The sequence below is a fragment of the Strigops habroptila genome, chromosome 8 (genome assembly GCF_004027225.2).
Source record: "Strigops habroptila isolate Jane chromosome 8, bStrHab1.2.pri, whole genome shotgun sequence".
NCBI classification, from domain to species: Eukaryota; Metazoa; Chordata; class Aves; order Psittaciformes; family Psittacidae; genus Strigops; species Strigops habroptila.
Genome location: NC_044284.2, coordinates 5,004,126 through 5,025,047, shown reverse-complemented (window position 1 = coordinate 5,025,047; position 20,922 = coordinate 5,004,126). Strand labels below are relative to the sequence as shown.

General features: G+C 36.4%; 2 protein-coding genes across 5 annotated transcripts in view; one reads left to right on the top strand and one right to left on the bottom strand.

Moving 5' to 3' along the window:
• The window catches only part of RPAP2 (RNA polymerase II associated protein 2), a 39,405-nt gene extending 39,235 nt beyond the window's left edge, over nt 1-170 (bottom strand). The window contains exon 1 of the mRNA XM_030495004.1: nt 82-170. Within this exon, the coding sequence (XP_030350864.1) occupies nt 82-142 (61 nt within the window). The 5' untranslated portion in view covers nt 143-170. The remainder of the gene's footprint in view (nt 1-81) is intronic.
• On the top strand, nt 127-20,713 carry GLMN (glomulin, FKBP associated protein). Of its 4 annotated transcripts, XM_030495006.1 has the most exons (20): nt 128-339; nt 427-532; nt 1,527-1,598; nt 2,206-2,331; nt 3,734-3,853; nt 4,647-4,755; nt 5,939-6,185; nt 6,673-6,772; nt 9,439-9,626; nt 10,100-10,153; nt 11,068-11,098; nt 11,473-11,562; nt 12,094-12,135; nt 12,227-12,300; nt 12,633-12,717; nt 14,323-14,432; nt 15,461-15,524; nt 18,846-18,969; nt 20,240-20,322; nt 20,460-20,713. In XM_030495006.1, exons 3-20 carry the CDS (start codon nt 1,533-1,535, stop codon nt 20,565-20,567), a joined length of 1,821 nt encoding a protein of 606 aa, XP_030350866.1. In that variant the 5' UTR covers nt 128-339; nt 427-532; nt 1,527-1,532; the 3' UTR covers nt 20,568-20,713. The 4 variants fall into 4 exon arrangements, with proteins under 4 accessions (XP_030350869.1, XP_030350870.1, XP_030350866.1 ...); XM_030495009.1 differs by lacking the exon at nt 427-532 and having other exon boundaries at nt 127-339; nt 14,326-14,432; XM_030495005.1 differs by lacking the exon at nt 427-532 and having other exon boundaries at nt 129-339.
• The last annotated feature ends 209 nt before the right edge of the window (nt 20,714-20,922 follow it).

Genomic DNA, 20,922 nt, shown 5'->3' with positions numbered 1-20,922 from the left:
AGCCCCCGGTACAGCGAGCTGTGGGAGCCCCTGAGGGCAGAGCCCACAGCGCCGGGCGGGAGGAGCGAGTCCGGAGCCTACCTTCGCGCCGCCGGCTCGGCTTCCTCTGCGCGCCGCCCCGCGGCTTCCCGGCCGCCATCATCGCGCCTGCCCGCTGCCTCCTTCATTCCTTCCCTCTGACCTCTCACCCGGAGGAGGAGCCGCCGTCGCGGCGTGGCCCGGGCCGGGAGCGGAGGGAGGCGGCTGTGGCGGAGCCGTGTGTGGGGCGGAGGGGTACGGTCGGTCGGTCGGTCGGTCGGTCGGTGCTGAGGCCTGCGGCTCCGCTGGCGGCCCCCTGAGGTGAGCTGAGGTGGCGGGTGAAGTGAGGGCGGTCTGGTGTTTGTTAGTTCAGCTGTGGTTGAGAGGCTTCCGTCTGACATGGTTCAGGTGCTGTCAGTTCGCCGCTGAAACCTCTGGAAAGACTTAATTAGAAACTGGATTAAGTATTATTAAAGCTAAATCCCATGGACAGCTCGGGGAGTGCTCATTCAGGGTATGTTTCAAGGCTGTAAGTACATTGTGAAGTGACTGAGGGTTGAAGATGCAGGAATATGGGCGTTCGGAAGTATGTTTGTTTAAATTTAAATGTTTAATTTGTTTGTTTAATTTGTTTAAATTTAAATGTTTAAATGTTTAAATTGTTTTGGGAGGACTAGTAACATCCTGTAAGATGAAGAGCTTATTTACAATGTGTGGTAATCACACCTTAACATGCATTTACAATGTGTGTTAATGACCAAATTAAAATGACAGGCCTGATACATGGATAGGTTGCAGTGAATTGAAAATGTTAAAATAGGCTGTTGGGAATAGAACGTGAGTTGTTTATTTTTTAAATAATAAAACTCACACACAGATGCCTTTTAAGCTTTTGCCTCTTTTTTTGTAAACATCCAGTTTATATCTTAGTAATCCAGATGTGTGACGCAGCAGAGGGCAAACGTAAGAGGAAAGTTGAGGATGTTACATTGAAGTGTCTGTATAAATGTGGAACTTGGGTTTTCATTGAATAGTTATCCAGGTGTGGAAGTAATTGATGCTCATAGTGATCATATAACCACATTTGGGCATATGGCATTACTTAAAGATTATGACTACTATATATCATGTAGGATAACCAAGCTTGATTTTGTGATGTGTGATCCTGACTTTGGAAACCTTTGTATATACTTAATGTTACTCAAATGTTTAATCTAATTGTTTTTAACAAGAAAGTTTTAAAATATAGTTAAATTATATTTAAAAGGCCACTGAACTAGCCCCACCTAGACAGTGGAAAGAAATAAATGATATTGTGTATGTAATCTTGATTGGACTAGTTGATATAAACTGGCACAGTGGTTGGATCGGCTGTGCACATCTCAGGCATCAGGTTAGAGCATTCTAGTCAGGGCTAAGCAGGAGCTTCTCTGGTGAGAAAAGATGCAGAAAATGTGGCCTCTCTCTGTTTTTACTTCATGCGTTTTAATATTGCACTCTTTAATTAGTTTTCAATGCCAGAAGAACAAAGTCAAACTACAATGGCAGTTGATGAACTTCAAGCCATAATACAAAGATGTGTAAGTAGTTTTCTTTCCATAAGAGTAACAAGTGTAAGCATTGTGCATTTCTCTTCATGTATTATAACTAAAACTAAAATGACCCCAAAACAGAAGACAGTTTTTAGCTGAACTCATTGGGCAGCTAAGTTGAGCCTTCATGTTTCCTTGACTTCTCTATGGCGCTTATCATAGAATCATAGAATCAACCAGGTTGGAAAAGACCTTTAAGGTCATCAAGTCCAACTGTTCCCCAGCACTGCCAAGGCCACCACTAACCTATGTCACTAAGAGCCTTGTCTACCCGAGATGCTTGATGACACCTGCTTTCTGGAGAAAGAAGTGTTCTTGTATTCAGCAGTACCTGTCTGAAGGAACAAATCCCTGACAGATTGTTGTAGAAAATATGACTTCCAATTAGAATGCTGTAGTCTAGACTTAAAAAGTGCTATTGAAATCCTGCTTTGTTTCCTGTAGTAGCTCTTTTTAGCCTTTTTAATATGTGAAAGATGTATCTAAGAAAAGTTACGATGACACTATATTTAATTTTTATACGAAAGCTTGGATTTTCTTATTTTTTATTTGCTTTTTATAAGTATGGGATTGAACATGCATGTTTTCTTTCTAGCAAATTCTGGAAGAAGCTGACTTCAAAGGAGAAGATTTTAATCTGTTTCAAGTAGCAGGTCAGAAATGTTTAGAAGATGGGTATGCAGCTCAGTTATTAGAAGTAATTCAAAATGAGAAAAATAAGGTAAGTAAGTTTTAAGTTTGCACTATGTATGACTTGTGCACTAACTCAGTTAAATAGATAAAACTGCTTATTAAAAAGGGAAAACTACTTTCACTGTGGAGCAAGGCTGTATGTAAGAATAGGTACGAAGTTGCTCTGTGTAAGTGCACATTCTTGTGTAACTTCAGGTAGCTCACAGAAACCAAGTCATGGTAATCTTAACAAAACCATTAATAACTGGTTTCAGTGGGTTAAGCAAAGAGAAAAGAGAGGACAGAAGCGTAACTGAAAGTGACTGTGTCCCTCTTTTGCAGGACAGGATTTCAGGTGGTGTACTGGGTCTGGCTGGTGTGGAGCTGATTTGCTTCATGGCAGCCTGTGTGATGCTGTGTTTTAGATTTGTGACCAAACCAGTGTTGATAACACGCCAGTGTTTCAGCTGTTGCTGAGCAGTGCTTGCACAGCATCAGGGCCTTCATGTCTCACTCTGCCCCCTCAGTAAGCAGGGAAGTTGGGAGGGGACACAGCCGGAACAGCAGACCTGAACTGGTCGAAGAATTCCATACCAATAACAACCTGCTCAGCAATAAAAACGGGTGGGGATGGGGACCTGCTTCAAAGTAGTTGTTGCTTGGAGACTGGCTGGGCATTGGTTTGCTGTTGGGAGTTGGTTTGTCATTCCCCCTGCCTATCTTTTGTCCTTCATTTATTAAATTTAAGCCACGAGTTATTCTGTTCTGCTTTTCTGATTCTCTCCCCCATCCCACTGGGGAAGGAGAGTAAGCAGTTGGTGGGTGCTTAGCTGCTGTCTGGGCTCAACCCAGCATAGATGGATATAATAATACTGGCCAAAACTGTAAGAACCAACTAAGCTGATGCTAATGTAAAAGATGGTAATGTCTGTAGGCACTTTGGGGAGTTGGGAGAATATACTAAATTGTACACAGATAAATAGGAATTTCAGAAAGAAAGTGAAGGATGGAATGTTCTGGCAATGTTACATGGGGTTCATAGTCTGGTTTTGAATTTGTGAGTTTGGAGTAAACAACTGAAGATCTCAATTCCCTCAGGTTAAACACAATTTGTCTAAGTGTTCTTTCTTTCAGTAAAACTCCTCTACTCAGTCCTGGCTTAAATGTATTGTCATATAAATTCTTAGACATATATATTGACATGTTAGAATTAACACATGGAAGAAAACTGTAAAAAATATGCAACTGTGTTTATAGGTATGGGGAAGAGAATACAGCGTACATCAAATACAGACCTTTATGGTAATAGTTGTTAAATTTTCAATGATGTTGTTACAGTTTTGCTTGCAACCAGGACATCAATCTGTTGTATTTTTTGGCCTTCATAGATACAATCTTTCTGGGTTTAGAAGATGTCCAGTTTCAGTTTATTCTCTGAAAATCTTTTTTAGGTTATCATCAAGAATATGGGTTGGAATCTCATCTCCCCCCTGGTTAGATGTATTTTCATGTATAAAAAGGACGATGATAAGCGAGAACACTGCTTGAAAATACTAGAGCAGTTGGCACAGGTATGTTTTTGAAATATATGGTTATAATACAATAATTTTAGGGAAGGGAGTGGTCCTGGAAATCAGGGTTCTTTCCCGATTTCCAAAGAAAACAAGGCACAAGTACTTCTGGGTTCTTTTGTCCATTTCCCGTAACTTTTAAACTCATGGGCCAGTTTCATCCGAAGTAGACACAGGCTTAGAGTTCTCAGAGATAATTAACTTCTTACAAATCTGGTGAAATTAGTAACTTGGCAAAACACAGAGATACAGCATTATCCATAAGAAAAAGGCAGGTAGAACTCGAGATAGCCAGCTGCTGCAATCAGAGCAGCCACAGCAATATTGCTCTTGTTTACTACAGATACAGTATGACAGTGGTTACTTGATGATTCTGATGGAGTAGTAAGGAAAAAAAAGATTTCAGCTGTAGAAAACTAGTTCTCTTTCATTCATGTATATAAAAACCAACTTGCAAACTCTATAGCTTGAGTTAAATTCACACTGAAGTTTTTTTCTCTCTACTCCTAAGGATTATTTTACTAAGGTACTGTGAGGTTTTAATAGACCATAGAAACCAATTTTAGTGTCATTATTTATGTTTTCATAAGTGTACACATGTATACATACACTCTACAGAAGACAGAAATTCTAGGGAAGTACTTACTGTTTCATATTTGTTTGCTTAAAGATTATCTTGGATGTGCAGATCTGCTTTCTTGACTTTCAGGAACTTCTGTCTGGAAGTTTGCTTGTGATGAATTCTTTAGCTTACAACCATCATTATTAAAACATACATGTTCCTCTCTTGCAGCTATGCAATCCAAAGGAACTTTTTTTGGGTTTACTTGAGCAGATTGAGCAGACCTCTGGAGAACGAGTGTGTCAAACTGTCATGTTATTGCTTCAGCCTTTGCAGACAGGTAAGATTCAGTTTCTCATGTGATTTCTGAATAAAATCATTTTCTCATTTGTCAATTATTTATCAATTTAGTTTAACCTTTGCTGGAATAGTTTCTGAATATGTCTGTCCTGACAGGCCTTAGATTATCATATTCTGCAAAATAACACAGAGTATAACTTTTGTGCTTGTGTTGGCCTGTTAAAAAAGATTTTAGGTGGGATTAATAGCATCAGTTGAAAAAGCAATATTCATCTATTTTTCATTATTTGCAAGAATGTGGTCCTGTGACAGTTATATTTAGAGGTTTAAACCATTCATACTTCTGTTACACAAATAGAGTGACATGGATTTGTGAAATTCTTCCTCATTTAACTTTTAAAACATACAATTCCATATTCCCATAGTATAAAAGTTAACTTCACATTGAAACAGGTTGAAACACTTGATTGATTAGGGGGAAGCATTTTTCTGGCTTACATATAAAAACTAAAACCGATTGATTTGGACACCCACTAAGTAGGTAACAAGAAGTAGTTTCTGTTTTGATATGTGGGATGAAATCAAGTGTTGTCTGATTGTAGCAGTCCCTGAGATGTGTTGAAATTTAACAAGAGGAGTGTTTTGGTAATGAGAAGTATGTGGGGTTTTGGATAGCCAAGCTGAAGATAGCCTGCACTGACACGGTTTAAGCAGAGAACCACTTGTGCTGCTTCCTCAGTCTGGAAAGCAGTTGGTTCTGCCATGGAGTATAGAACACTTCTGGGCTGCTTCAGGTAGAGTCAGATCTCAGCAGGAAGGTTGGGCCATTGTCTCTGATTTTGCCAAGCACAGGAGGAGTCAAGCAATAAATGAGTTTTCCAAGTCAGATAGATGAGTATTGTTTCACTTAGACTAGTTCTAAAAAGAGATCTTTTCAGTCCTCATCATGGCGCTACAGGGAAAGGGAGAATGTTTTGAAATGCATGACATTTTGTCATTCTCAAATATATGGTCATCGTAACTGCAGCATATCAAACTAGCTGATGATGTTCAGTCTTGCTGATTTGCTCATGCGATTTCAGATATCAGTCCCTGAAAGGGACTTTCTAAAGGCTTTCTTACGTAGTTACGTCGCTTTTCTTCACATTTTCCTCTACTAAATAATAACTTAATGTCTCAAAATATTCTCTCCCCCCCCCTTTTTTTTTTTCCTTTTTCACCAGTGCTTTTGAAACTTCAGAACAAGAAGGCCTACTCAGTGGGTTTATCTTTGGCCATGATTATGAATCAGCTTACTCCTTTACCTGTACCATATACAAAACAACAAATACAAGAAGATAAACTTGGACTCTGTCAGTGTTGTAATGCAGTGGTGGACTTCACTAAACCTTTTGTGAATGAAGTTGTTAAAAACATGGAAAAGTCAACAGAATATAATGACACGGAGCTGAAAGAAGAATTATTAAAATTGTGAGCATTTTATGTCAGTGTAATATGTTCCTATAACTTAACAAAATGAACAGTAGGCATTTATTACATAGGTAGTAAATAAATGGTCTGGTTAGTGTTTTATAATGCTGCCAACTTTAATGTGGCATTTTGAAAAAGAAAGGAATCTTAAATATGCCTTACATATTTGTGAAGTGAGAGAAGAAAGGTAAAGATTATTTATTTATTAGTGCAGGGATACAGTAAAGAAGTATTAATCTCTGTGCTGTAAAGCTGATTTGGTATTACCCTGCTTCTCCTCAAATTCCCAACAGTGAGGATAATCATATTCTGGAGGTGAAGTCTAAGGAATGCTACTACAGGAGACATTCTTTTTTACTTTATTCTTCTTGGAATATCAGCAGCTAATGAGCATAGCTCTGAGTATAGACTTTAGTCTTGGTCATCAGTGTTATTCTCTGTATTTGTGATTGTACTGGTGATTTAATTTCACCTGGTTTTATTTCAGCTGTATGAAAAGCCTGAAATACCCATTATTGACAGCTCAGCTTGAAGAACTTGAAGGCATTGATGAACATCCCTTTCGGCATTTTGCAGCTGAAATTATAGTAAGTGCAGTCAAAATAATTACAGTGTTTGCAACAACAGTGGTCTAGTTCAGAATTACCTATAATTCATTCCAGAGTTCACTTTGGTTCCTTTATCGGTTAGTGGGATGACTTACTGGGCCTTGTAATATAATGCAGGTAGGTAAAGGTCTAGAACAGTTCCATGTCCCATCTCTGGAAATTACAAATATTGCAGACATAGTTTTTCTCCTTGATAAACCAGTCTGAACTGCTCTCTAAATCAGCAGCTGCTACTTTGCTGTAATTGCTGCTTTTTCTTGGTGATGTATGAGTTTATTAGAATACCTAACGGATTGTCTTTGCTGCAGTATTATGTCAAGGTAAAATCTACATGTTACCTTTACTCCAAGTGCTGCACAGAGGGAAATCTCTAACCTGCCTAGTGCAGTGCCGGCTGACTTTAAGATTACCAGTGCAGTTACTTTGGTTTTGAATGTTTTACATAGCAGCTGTGTTTTATTAGAGCAAGATTATTGTGGGTGTAGATAATTTTATTTAAACTTGCAGCAAAACCAGTCCTTATAAGAAGATAATCAGATACAGCCTATGCGTATGTTGGAACACACAATACATGTATGTTTTCAGAAATAGAACTAGGTGTGATTAATAAAGTTACAGCAAGTAGAACTGTGCTTTGTTCATGTTTTGAATGTGGTAAAGAATATTTCCACTCTTATATGTATCCAGATGTAGTGGCTTTACCCCAGCTGGCAGCTGGTTTGGTCACAAATCTAAAACAGAGCACCCCACAGGCTGCCATGAAGAAAATCAACTCCAGGCCAGGCAGACCCAGTTCACCCAATTTAAAGTATTTGTAAATATTAGTTGTCTCTAGTTTTCAAATTAGAGACACAGTTATACAATGATATGTGTTGGGATGATGAAATGAAGGAACATTTCTTGACAGCCAGGTCAAGATTATTTTATAAGAGTTAATTCAGAAGCAGGCTAGTAAATCTTGTAATGAAATGTAAGAGTGGAAAATATTCTCAGTGCTAAATGGACTCCTCCCTCAGGATAGCCAATGGGCCACTGGCTGGGTACACTGAATAGACTGTAATAGCTCATTTGTATCAAGATTGCAGCTAATGTCTTATATTGTATTATATAATACTAATGTATTATAAAACAAGCTGGCCTTCTTAGAAGTATAGAAGAACTGAGCATTAAATGACTATTAACTGGTGATTAATATTCACTGTTGAGAAGAAACTGGCCATTACAGTTCTTTTCTGTAAGTTGTTTGCTTAACTATGGACACACTTGTTTCCCATGTTAATGCTGACTGTATGAAAGAATAGAGTTAAGTTTGAATTTTGAACTTTGTTCTACCTTGTTATCCCTGCTTAGAGGAGATGAATGATTGATGAGTTTCAAAAGGAAGACTTAGAGCCAGCTGGGATGAGGAAAGCACGCATAAATACACTCACTATATGTGTGCAACTGTGCCTGCATATGGAGGAAGTCTGGAAGTTGCCATGTGATGCAACTCTCTTTCTTCTCCAATTTGTATTCAAAAATCTAATCGTTCTTTCACACAAAATTCTATATCCAAATGTTAAGATTGTAAAGTGAAGTGCACTAAGCAGTTAGCAAAATTTTTGGTTGTTTTTCAACAATAATTAGGCTTTCTATCACGATCACATCTATTTTTTTCCACAGCATGTCTCGGCATAAGATGGAACTGCTGTGATATCAATCAGGGGTTATGCAATGAAAGAGAATCTTGTCTCTGAGACCTTTACTTCATTTACTGCAGGACTTTCAGGGTGTGCAGTGAAGGAGACAGGGATTACCAGAAGATGACCTCATGGTTAAGATAGCTGAAGGGTGCTTTGAATAACTGGCTTTTTATCCTGCCTCTCCTGTTGGGCACAGTCTGAAACCATGTTCTTTATGCTAATTATGAATTACCTTTGATTCATTTTCTCAATAAATTCACTTCTGCTGTTGGTGGAATTGGGCAATGAGAGTTGCAGCTAAGGTCAGTAAAGTCATGTTTTGACTATATGACACCTTGTGTAATCCTAATTTTCCAAAACGTAAGATCCTGGGTGTTCAGTTTGGACAACCCCAGAACAACAAGTTAACCTTGATCTCACTGTTCTTTCAAAATAGGTACAACAGGAGATACACTACCTCCTATTCCACGTGTGTTGTGCATCACTGGAAAGAAAGGCCATACAGAGTGATCCTAACTTTAAAGCAGGGCTTGTGTTTAGTAGGTAAACATTGTGTTGCACATTGATGAGTAGAAAACAAAATACTGAGTATTCTGTGATCTAAAAAACAGAGGGGTCCTGTGGCATGATGTGATCATGAAGCTATCATTATTCATAGCATTGTGGATAAGGGAGTCAACTAGGGGATTGCAGGGTGACTTTTGTCTTTTGCTAACTTTTGAGTGCTTGACTTTGCTATCTTAGTACCATTCTTCTAACAGTAGTTATTTTTCCTGCAGTTATTTTCCTGCAGGGTCTTTTTTAATGTGTGTGTACGTATCATGAATACTCAACAAATGTTTATATTAATTTATTCTTATGCTATGTAAGATAATTTACTGTAAATACAGTTAAAGCTTTGAAACTTAATTGGTATACAGGTCTTTTAAAGGCAACTATAGGCAATCTGTCTTTATTTTTTAGGACATTTTGTGGGATATAAGAGAACTGATACCATTGGTGTTTTTACATCGTAAAAGAAAAAATCCAGAATGGGAGAATCAGGAGTTTGCAGACATAGAGCAAAAGAATTCTGCTGATTCTTTGGCATGCCTGTCATATCTGATGGTTGTTCAGCATTTTGGTATTGATTGCTTTCCAATGGTATTTAGGTAAGAGCTATTCTTCTCACGTATTGTATGTCTGTACTTTCAAGATTCTTTCTGAGCAGAAGAAAACTTATTATTTGTGAATAGGTATGAATGAAAACTGTATATTTCAGTAGTACGTGTTTTATGTCAACCTTTCTGCATTTATATTTTATGTAGTTTATATTATGTATATAAGAACGTACTCTAGTCCTGTAGATTACTAGGGTTTAATTTTAGGTGAGGTGTCCTTTTAAAGAAACTGGTAGGATTAGTCACTTGCTGAAGGTAAACATGTATTGAATCTTCAGTTGTGTATTTGTAGACAGTTTCCATGTAAGGGTTGTTAACAGCAGTTTGACTTATTATTTTGTGTCTATTTCAAAATTATAAATATTACAGAGATTTTTTTATATTATTTACAAAAAAGACTATTATCTATGTGCAAATGTACATGGCTTATACAGTTTAATGTAAACCTTATTTTTCTCTTTTAGTCCATCATACCTTCTGCAATGCAATATGACGAGTATTGAAGTGCTACTGAAAAGGTAGGGGTTATGGAATTTGCAGTTCTAGACAGTGGGTGTGATCTTTTATAGTAATTCATAGAATCACATTTTGAATGTACCAGATAAGATCAGAGGAGGTTTTTAATCCTGAGAGTTAAAATGCTAAGTTCCACAACAAGATAGCTTCTTTAACCAAGAAGCATAAAAAGTTGCCTAGAACATTTATTGGTTGTATTGGAACATCTGCTTGTATTGTGATATAATTTTTATAAACCTTATTCTGAAAATGCAAAATTAAGGTCTTTTAAACCCATGCAGAATAATTAGAATGTATATTTACTTGTACTTCTGAAACAGTTTACTACTAGAGAAGACTATTGTGATAATATTTATTTGGATGTATTCTTATACACTATGCAACCTGATCCAAGGTCAGGCTTTCTAAAGGAAACCAGACTTTTCTGTATATTGTGATTATTTCACCTTCCATAAGTAGCAGTGTTGACCAAACAGTTTCTAGCACTGCTATGGAAGGGAAGTTTCCTGTTACGACTTCTTACCATTTCCTGGTAAAATATAACAAAACTTCCTGGTCTTTTCAATATAGGATCTGCTGCTTGCAGGACTCTGCAAATGGAATCATCTGGGAAAAGTTTCATTTTCTTTGTTAATCAGTGTCTTGATACCTGTGAGATACGAGATGCTGCTTTTGAGGAATTAAATTGAGGGGGAAAAAAATGTCATTTTTGATCCTAAAGAGAAAGTCTAATTTTCAACTCAGTTTATTCTAAAAATTTTTGAGAGGAATGATAAAGATACCACATTTAGAAAATAGAATGAAAATTGTTGAGGGACAGGTTCTTTTTGAGCTCTGTTCTAGTATTTCTTCTGAAATATCAACAGTGTCCTTTTAATTAACAACTTAAGTTTGATTATTCTTTTTGTTCCCCTAGAACAGAAGAATCTATTTTATCTAAAGGACTTGTAAGTTTTCTTTCAATCAAATTTTCATTATTATAATGCTTATTTTTTCTAATTTGAGTAACTGTAAAACTTTGGTTTCCCCTTGTAAGAAAGGTACAAATGATAATTCAGATAATAGTTTCAGAAATATTTTGAGGCTTAATTAGGTATTCTTTAGTCTTACAAACACTTAGATTTATTAAATTTCACAAACATGCATAAATGTTTTCATTACCTTTATCATTTGTAGCTCCTATGAGCTTTGGATGTCTAAGTGAGCATTTATAGTGAAGGTGGTTTTAGCCATGAAATTAATAGCATGTTAAGCATATAAATTAATGTCTTATATGTGCAAAATGTTGGCAGCTTTCTTTTTTTTTCCCCTCCTCCTGCAGGATCTGTTTGAGAGCTGTTTATTGAGAATGGAAGATAATAGCCTTCTCCATCAGTATTTAGAATTCAGAGATTTTATTAATGTACCTCAGGTAATAAGAAGCAATGTACAGAAGTCTTTAAAGTTTGATTATAAATAATATTTGGCTGTCTTCTAGGTATTTGAGAAAGGACATACTACTGAACCTTTATACACTCTTGTCTTTAAATTGATACCTTCAGTGTCTTGCAATACAGAATTGACTGTCTCTTCTACCCACTACAGCATGAAGTTTTAGTTACAGTTAATTATATTTTAGTGTATGTACAGGCCACTGAAGCAGGTGGGCACTGATCTTAGCTGAAGGATGATGCTTGCTCATTTTTGCCTGTTCCTTATAAATATGCTGCTTGACTACATTCTTCTTTGGCCCAACAGTGTTCTTGTCTATCAGCCCTGGGATTTGAACCACAGAAGCTAATGGGCATTTCTCTGAACTTCTCATAGGCATGGTTTTGTGAGCTTTGGTGGGTTTTGTTTGTTCGGGGTTTTTTTTTAATGTCTTGAGGAGATTTTAGTCAGTATGATGTAATGTAATAACCTGTATCTAATTAGAAATCATGTTTTCTTGGTCCAACTGCAGGATTTGGTGAAAGTTATGACCCTTTGTCCCATAGAGCATCTGGTATGTAATGTGACCTACAGAATCAGTTAAGTGAGTGCTGAATTTATTTCATGAGAATTAATCTAATAATATAATTTTTTTTTCTCTTTAGAGAAAGAAGAGTTTAAATATTTTGCAGTTGTACATAAATAAGTTTGACACAGAGGGAAAATACACATTATTCAGGTATGCAACCGAATTACTGTACATAGTGTAATATCAGCCTAATTGCAGCTTAACTGCATAGATACAAAGATTTCTGAGAGAGTTTGTCTGGTAAACCACATTAATTTTACTATGTTAATTTTTTTGGATAAACAATGAATTTCAATTGCCTCCCATAAAATCAGCTGTCTCATGTAAGCTACTGTGTAGAGGTTACATAGTCATTTTTCTGTGGTAAGACTCCCACTTAGTGAATAAGGCCATAATGTCATCTAAGTTTTGAGCTAACTATACAGGCAGCTTTGAAGGAATAATATCTATCTTTTTGCTCTTTCCTGTGTGTGTGTTTGAAGGTGTTTACTGAAGACAAGCAACCATGCTGGTGTGGAAGGATACGTTATTAAAAACATAAAAGATCAGATTCACTTATCATTAACGGTGAGGCTACTCAAACTAAAAACCAAGTTGCTATCCCAAAATTCTATCAGTATTATGTTGAGAAAACGTGTACAGCTTATGCTTTGAGGGATGCATTAAAAACAATCGGCTTTGAAAAGAAACATAAGATTGGGAAATGATATAACTAAAAATATGAATATAGCTTATGCTATATAAATATACACATATATCCTGCATATGTATTTTTACATTATAATTTTAAAACTGTGGGTTTTAATTGCATGATCTTACTGTATTTTTCTCAGAAGTTATTTTCTTTTTTATGCTTGAAGGTTCATGCTTCTTTCTTAAGGAGGAACTCCTCAGTGGGTTTTTTTCCCCCCTCACAGTTCTTCATTTCTTGAATATAATTCAAATGCAGACAGAATTATTAGTTTTTTCCTGGTTTTTATGACGACAGCCAGCATTACATTGAGTGCTTCATGAATGTTCAATTCATCAGAAAGGGTTAGGCTAGATCAAAGCCATTTAAATATCATAGTTAATAATCATTTATACCAGGAAGTTGGAAAAAATAATTAAAAATAAATTATTAACTCCTTTCTCTTTCTTTCTCTTTGGGTTTTTTTTTTTTTTTTTAAACTGCTTAGGGCCTTTTCCAAACCAAATTTGATTCTCGAGGATACTGGCTTTTGTCAAACAGGACAATATAGTAAAGTTATGCATATTTTATGCTAGCATAATTATGTTAGAAAACAGCAAATTACTATTTATTAGATCATAGTCTGCCCTGTATATTGAATCAGCAAGGGTGAAGAAGATGATAGTATGAAAAGTGTTCCAAAAGGGGCTTGCACTTGGGTTGAATAGGTAAAAGTATATTCTGAAATTTCTTACTAATTAATTTTTTCACTATGCAGCTTCAGAATTCTCTTAATGCATTTCTTCCATGTAGAGCTCCCTGGCTGTCAAAAAGACAGATAATTTAATAATTTCATCATAGGAATTTGAATATTCTAGGTTGGTTGAATTCTGCTATAGACATAATGATAACCATTTCCTATTGCTATACATTTATTTCATCATGTTTTTTGTGCCCAGTTACTCTTAATCTTTCCAGGTCCCTCATCTGATCTGACTTACTCTTCTCGTCTCCTTATCTAATCGCAGTTTTCCTTCCAATCCATTTCTGGGTTTAGAAATACACAAAGAAAACTTAAACCACCTGATCATCTTAAAAATAAATAGATAAAAAATTGACACTAGTGTTGGGAAATGAATAGATTTTCTGGTAAACATAGCTAATTGTTCCATACCTCAATAGACATACAAAGACAGTGCCTACTATGGTTTGCTAAGTTTATAAAAACAAATACTAACTATATTGATGGTGGAATGCTGAAAAGATGGAGAACTGAAAAGAACAGCTTGGCATAGAGGGACAAAGTAGGGAGGGTTATGAAAAGACTAGTTTGTGTACTTCCATCACCTGTAGTGATTAGACAATGCTGCTTCTAGTGTTTTATTCTTCCCCCCAACCCTTTTCTGGTTTCACAAGATTATTGTTAAATTATGTAAGATACCTTTAAGAGCTAAATTTTGCACTCAGCTAAACTTGTCATATCGGGGTTGGTTTTTTTTCAGAAGGCATGTGACAACACTTGGTTTACAGGACATCACTTGATCTCCCTTCTAGATTTAGTGCTTTTGCTTCCAGAAGGTGCTGAGACAGATCTTCTGCAACACTCAGATAGGTGAGTTGTACTTGCAATTAGAGGCTTTTCTCCTTTTTTTAATCATTTAGAAAGACTTCAAACCACCTGACTACAGTGGGAGGTACGGTGTCATGTAATTAGGTGACAACATCAGTGTATTTTAAGTTTTTGGAACTAGAAATAGAAGTGATCACTTATTTCAACCATCCTTTGAACGAACTCTGTATAGAATAATGTCACAATGCTATAGATTGATTTTAATAAGAAAGAAATTCCTCCTCCATTCCCTGAGGATATGAGGCCTCAGGTGCCAAATGGCAGCACTAACTGGTAGAGCATTATTTCTTCAGGAATGTTTGGTTTGTCTGCAATTGGAGGACCAGAAGAAATGTGTTGTGGTGTCTTACATGGTACAAGGGAATAACAATTATCAGATCCAACTTATAGCATACAACCTTTTGGAGGCTGTTTCACAGATGGCTGCTTGGAATCCAGTATCCCATGAATGGGAACACAGAGCCACCTGAACAGCAAATACTTGCATTGAGTAATATGAAAATAACTGAAATGTCTCTCAAAATCTCATGTAGAGGACAAGTCTTTTCCTATATGATGAGTAAAGGCTGGGCTTGTAAATCAGTAGTAGGTTGATAGTGTCCAGATGGATACGTAACTACTTAAAATCTAGGTGTATAATCTGTAATTGTTTATCTGGATGAAGCAATAAATAGTTTCTGCTATAAAGTTTGGTAAAACAAAAGCAAAAAGCATATTTAAAGAGCACTCAGAATTCAAGACACATAAAGAAAACTCTTGCATTAGTTTCAAATCAATTGGATCACCAGAGATGCATATTAAAAATTCTGTCATACAACAGTGCCAACTGTTGTAACATGGATGTTACTGCACACCAGTGCTTGACACTAGGCTGTATGGCTCAACAGATGGGTGGCTGTATTTTATACAAATGGGTATTTTTAGGCTGTCTGGCTAATGGACAATTTTAATTATTATCCCTGTAATACAGATCTGCTTTAAATGATAAATAGTGTGTTTTTAATTTACAGGATTATGGCGTCACTAAATCTACTGAGATACTTAGTCATCAAGGATTGTGAAAGTGATAATCAGGTAAGTAATAAAGGATCTGAAAATGATTGACTAGCTGAAGGCTGAGAGCTGGATTCATGTGAACACTGTTATCCTTGATTCAAAATCACCTTTTTGCATTTTTCTTTGGTCATCCAGGAGTGATGCTTTTATTAACTACATTAGGAGATACTTGATGTATTACTTTATTCTGATGAATTTTGATTGCATTCATAGTTAACTGTTACTATAAACAAGCTAATCCTTTTACTCTGCCTGATGAGCTGTGGTCTGTGTCCATTATTTCAGCATATGTCACTATAAAATCACCATCTTTATTGAGTATTCCCATGACAGAAAGTATTTGTTACTCTGCTTATTTATTCACTGGTATTCTTCAAGCCTTCAACTGGATTTCTTTGTAATAATAATACAAAGGTTTGCAGTTCAAGAGATCCATTTTATTCATCTTTAAGCAAATTTTTTTTGGTGCAATATGCTAAAAGTTGTTACTATTATGATTTCTCAGAAAACAATAATCGTATTTAATAGTTTTTAGCTGTGCAAAACAATACTCTGTATTTACAGCACCTGTGCAGGTGCGTGATAGGTACATGTTAAAAGCTTGTCTAGGTATTAGCATCAAAAAAATCTTGTCTTTAAGGTCCATCTACTGAAGTAACAAAAGGAATGGCCAGACCCATCCACGTTTCTACTACGTTGCCTTACTGGAAACAGCCTAGAATGTTTATTGCCAGCCCAAACTGCCCACCACTGCAGTTTACCTGTATTTGTATTAGAGGTGTAGCTCTTTACCTTCACTTCTGTGTGTGGATGTTTGAATGTAGATATTTCAGGAATGCTCTGCAGATTTAAACTTTGCAGTATATTTAAAAAATTGAAACTGCCCTTATGTATTTTACTATATAATATTGCACTACCTCAGTTTAAAGCAGGATTTTATAGCTTTAGTCGTAATCCCCACCTCTTTCTTCTCTCTTTTGTTTAGCTTTCTGCTGTTTGAAACGGTCAGCAACTTTTGTTAAATCAGTGCAAAGTGTATTTGTTATTGAGCTGCTGTATGGCTACTCAGTGTAATACACTGTGATGGATCTGCTGGTTTTGTGTACAGTCAGTCCTGTCCAACTGCAGCTGATGGAAATGTGCTCCTGGACACTCAAGGGGAAACTTGTTTAAATTTCACAACAGGGTCGATATATGGATTCCATGTTCTAGCTGTTGATTTATAAGTGCACTGGCTTGGGGTTGTGTTGCTACAGCATTGAAGAGCCAATGGAATTCTTTGTGTTTGGTTTTCTGATTACATTCCACTACCAAGTGGCTGCTACTTCTAATCTTAAATGCAACTTCTGTTGACTCTTTCAAATCATTATGTTCCACCATTCCTCTAATTTATGCAATTCAGGAGTTTTTAATTCAGTACATCATGTAGTGAACAGTCATTGCCTAGTTCCTTAGTACTAATGTTTTGATTTTTTTGCATTAAAATATTTGATTAAATTAGGACAGTTTACAGAAAAAATCATTTTTAAAGTACAGTAAAGCCTTTCTTGAATTTAATAAGCAATACATGGTCAGATGAATATCCTAACCAGCAGGTAAGTATCCTAAGGTGTTTTGTTGTTCTCCCCCAGTTCCTTGACTTTCTTTATGATTTGGAGTAATGGATTTCAGCAGATCATTTTCTGTTTTCTAAAATACAGATTAAAAAAAACTATAGTCTGCTTTTAGAGCACTTTGAGATCAATGAACACAAGTTTTGTAAGTGCCTAATGATATTGGTCTAAGCAGAATAATAACAATAACAACAATAATACAGCTTGCACTGATTACCAAAACTGTAGTGAAAATTAATAGCAGTTGGAGCATTTCTAATTTACCATTTATGTAGTTAGTATTGATAGACTCTATCTGTTTGTCATATTTAAGGAGTGATCGCTATTTAAGTGCTCATTATAGTCCACTCTGTTTCATGTCAATGCACAGCTTTGTAAGAAAAGAGAGAATTCCTCTTTTATTATTATTAAAACCTTACATATTGTAGCACACAGTTGCTGTAACAGTGTCTGGCATAAAGAATGTCCCTGCAGTTTGAGGAGAAAAGAGCATCACCTCTTTTGAAATTTTCCCTTAAATTTAAGCCCTGCCAGTTGTTGTTGACTTCCTCCCTGTCTCCCTTCATACAGTGCAAGTGGGGCAGGAAGAAAATGCTTCCTTTCCTGTCAGTTCAGATGTTTTGATTGCTGGGTAACAAGTACTTTCAATAATCAAGTGTAAAAAGCAGTGTTTTTCTTCAAAGTTACTTCTTCATTCTTAGCCCCATTCTGGTGGAAGTTATTACCAGTTTTCTTGTTTGACCAGCTAACTTTGTGTTGTTTAGCATTAAAATTGAGTGAATTTTCCACTGTAATCAACAATACTATGTGGTAATTCTTACTTTTCTTGACCTTACTCTGCCCTTTGAGAATACTGCCTGAAGAAAGGAGTCATATAAATGGCTCCTATATCTAAAGACACAAAGACTGCTTTGTATTTGTTTCCTTCTGGCAGTTTTTAACTACAAGCTTATAAGGTGCCAAGGCAGAGGAGTTTTCCTCTTGTGCTATATAACCTTGAACAGCCTTGCTTTTGAGCATCTTTTCCTGGTATCTCTTGCTTCCTGAGTGCCATTATTGTAAACTCCTTCTTTCACCCATGCCAAATTAGGGAGAAGTTCATGGTCACTTTGGTTTCTGTGACTAAGGATGGGGTAGTAGCGTATCCAGGAACATTCCTACAAGCCTTTTGAAACTGAATGCAATATAGACAATACCCTTACGTATTTGGGGAGCATGACATTTAGGAGTTTTCATTTGGCATCGCAATACAGTGTTAATTCAGGAACATGAATTTAAGAATTTGTTGTGTTTTGCTGCTGAATTATCTTGGAGGAATTTACAATTGCTGTTTACCCCCTGTAAGGATTCTAGCCTGAGAAAGTGGCTAGTAGCTCCCCTCCAACCTACCAAGATCCTTTCAGTTTTGCTTACGAGACCAAGGTGAAAATGTGTGCTTCCATTGCTGTAGTTATCAGGCTACATACCAAGTTTGCCCCCCTTATGTGTTTTTTGACTGCTTCATCCTGTAATTTTCAACAAATAATGTAAGAGAGAGGAGCTTAAATACCCATCATGATGCTCTTCATGCTTAAATGCATGAGTCTAAATTCTTTTTTCTCCCTTTTTTATTCCCAGCACAGAAGTGTATGTTATAAAGACTCATCCAAAAACTTGTGCTCGAAAACTTAGCACTTCAATGCTTCCTTAAAACTAATTTGTAACCTTCTCTGCTCTGTTTGGATAGACTGGGGTATGGACCATGATTCCCAGGATTGAGCAAAACTTTTTAAAGCCACTGCATGTAGGACTCAATATGTCAAAAGCACACTATGAAGCGGAAATAAAGAATAAGAAAGAGAACAAAAAAGGTTAGTTGGTTTCCTTTTTTCTTAGCTTTGTTTGTATTTATTTAGAAACGCGGGAAGTCCTCTGGAAACAAGAATTGGTGAGTGCTGTATAGAGCATGTTTTAGACAACTGTTGTCAGTATTCAAAGTTTCAAATAATAATTCAGTAGTTGCTATATTTAATAATTTTCACAATTGCTCAGAAAAATCAGGACTCGTCTCTCATCACATATGGAAATGTGACAGAAATAAGGACCTTCAAAGCTTGTTCTGCATTTATACTTTTGATTTTTAAGGCCTGACATCTAAATCTCTCTGAATATATAGCCCTTAGGTTTCATAGCAGATATGGGGAGGTTAACAAGAAAAGAAATAATTCACACAGCAAACAGGTGCTCTCTTAAAGCCTGAAGGATTACACAGGGATTTTACATATATATATAAAATCTGGCACACAGACTCAGGTTCTGCTCTGGGTTAAGCAGACACATTCCACAGGACATAAGAGCTGTAGCTGCTTTAGGCGATCTCTGTGTATGTCAGATCCTCTGTGCCTTTGTGGTCTCCAGTATAACTAAGACAGCCCAATGAACTTCTTGCTTCTGCAACCTGAGATGTTAGTACAGCTTTTTGCCCCTAGTCTTATCCTCTTCTGTTGTTGTTAACTAAATAAGTATGAGGCACAGAAGGGGAATTTTTCTGAAGGCAACCTGTGGGTATCTTTCTAAAGGGAATCCTTTAAAATGAATCAGGAAGCTTTTTCTTTAAGTCCCTTTTATGTTTATCTAGCCTTTGACAAAGCATAAAGAGATTTGAGTTTGGGAGAGAACATCTAACTCGTAGCAATAATTGGTTTAGCCTTTTTCCTCAATGTATAATCTTTGTAAGCATTATGCTGAATTTCAAATATGTTGTCTGAATGTAAGAGGTTTTCCCCTTAGTTTTCAGCTTTGTCCTTGTAGTTTTGCCTGCTGCAAGTAATCTGCCTGAAACAGAGAAGCCCGCAGCCTTCTGTTAATAAGTATTTCATGTCCGGATTCATTAAGTCAAGCTAAAGAACCTCCCACTATCTCTCTGGATGTGAAAATACTAAGAATTTATCAAAAAATGACCAGATTTAATAAGTTCTTTCCTTTAAAGGAGCATTTTAGCTGTATGAAATTGAGTCATTCCCTAGGTTTGTGGGTTTTAACAATTATCGTCTAGAAATGCTAATATATTAAATATTATTTCCATTCTAAAAGTTATGTGAAACAGCAGCCTGAGCTCTGGCTGGTTATTCTCTTCTACAGAGGCGCAGAGTCCTAACACAGTTTGTTCTGTAACTGTTAGTGGGGAAAAGATGCCTGCTATGACCACTGAAATGCAGCTTCAGGTGAGTTTGCATTTCCTTTGAAGTCATTCACAAGTACTGAAGTTTTCTTTGCAATCTGGAGACAAACATACATGTAGAGTGAGTAAAAAAAAAAGTTATTCTAATAAAAATAACATTAATCTCTTTTGTCATTTCAGGTTTTACACTCGGCTCTCTTCACTTTTGATTTAATAGAAAGTGTCCTGGCTCGAGTAGAAGAACTTATTGAAGTGAAAATAAAAGCTGTAATGGATGAAAATAGTTAGGTCAGGTGAAGTATCTGAATTAACATACTTAGAAGATCATTTTGACTGTGAGACTTTAGCTGAAAAGTAGGTACCAACCTTTAAAGGAGAGCAGGTTAGAGTGGCCTCTGAAGAACTGCAAATGCTGCTCTTCAGAAGTCTTCATTCTTTTCTATTTTCTTTTGCTATTGTTATATGGGGTTCACAGAGATGGCCTATTTACTGAAGTACTCCTCTTCAGAATCTGATGCTTTTTCTTAAGTTTAGAAATGAACATTGAGGGGGGTTTTTATTCTTTTGTCATGGCAAGAAGGTATGGTTGTGAATTTATTTTTCTGTTAATTTTCAGAATTTGTTAGATAATAGTTGCTGAATG

Coding starts and splice junctions, on each gene's coding strand:
- GLMN (XM_030495006.1), top strand. CDS start 1,533: ATGCCAGAAGAACAAAGTCAAACTACAATGGCAGTTGATGAACTTCAA. Junction 3,854..4,646: donor TACTAGAGCAGTTGGCACAG/GTATGTTTTTGA, acceptor CCTCTCTTGCAG/CTATGCAATCCAAAGGAACT. Junction 14,433..15,460: donor CTTCTGCAACACTCAGATAG/GTGAGTTGTACT, acceptor TTTAATTTACAG/GATTATGGCGTCACTAAATC.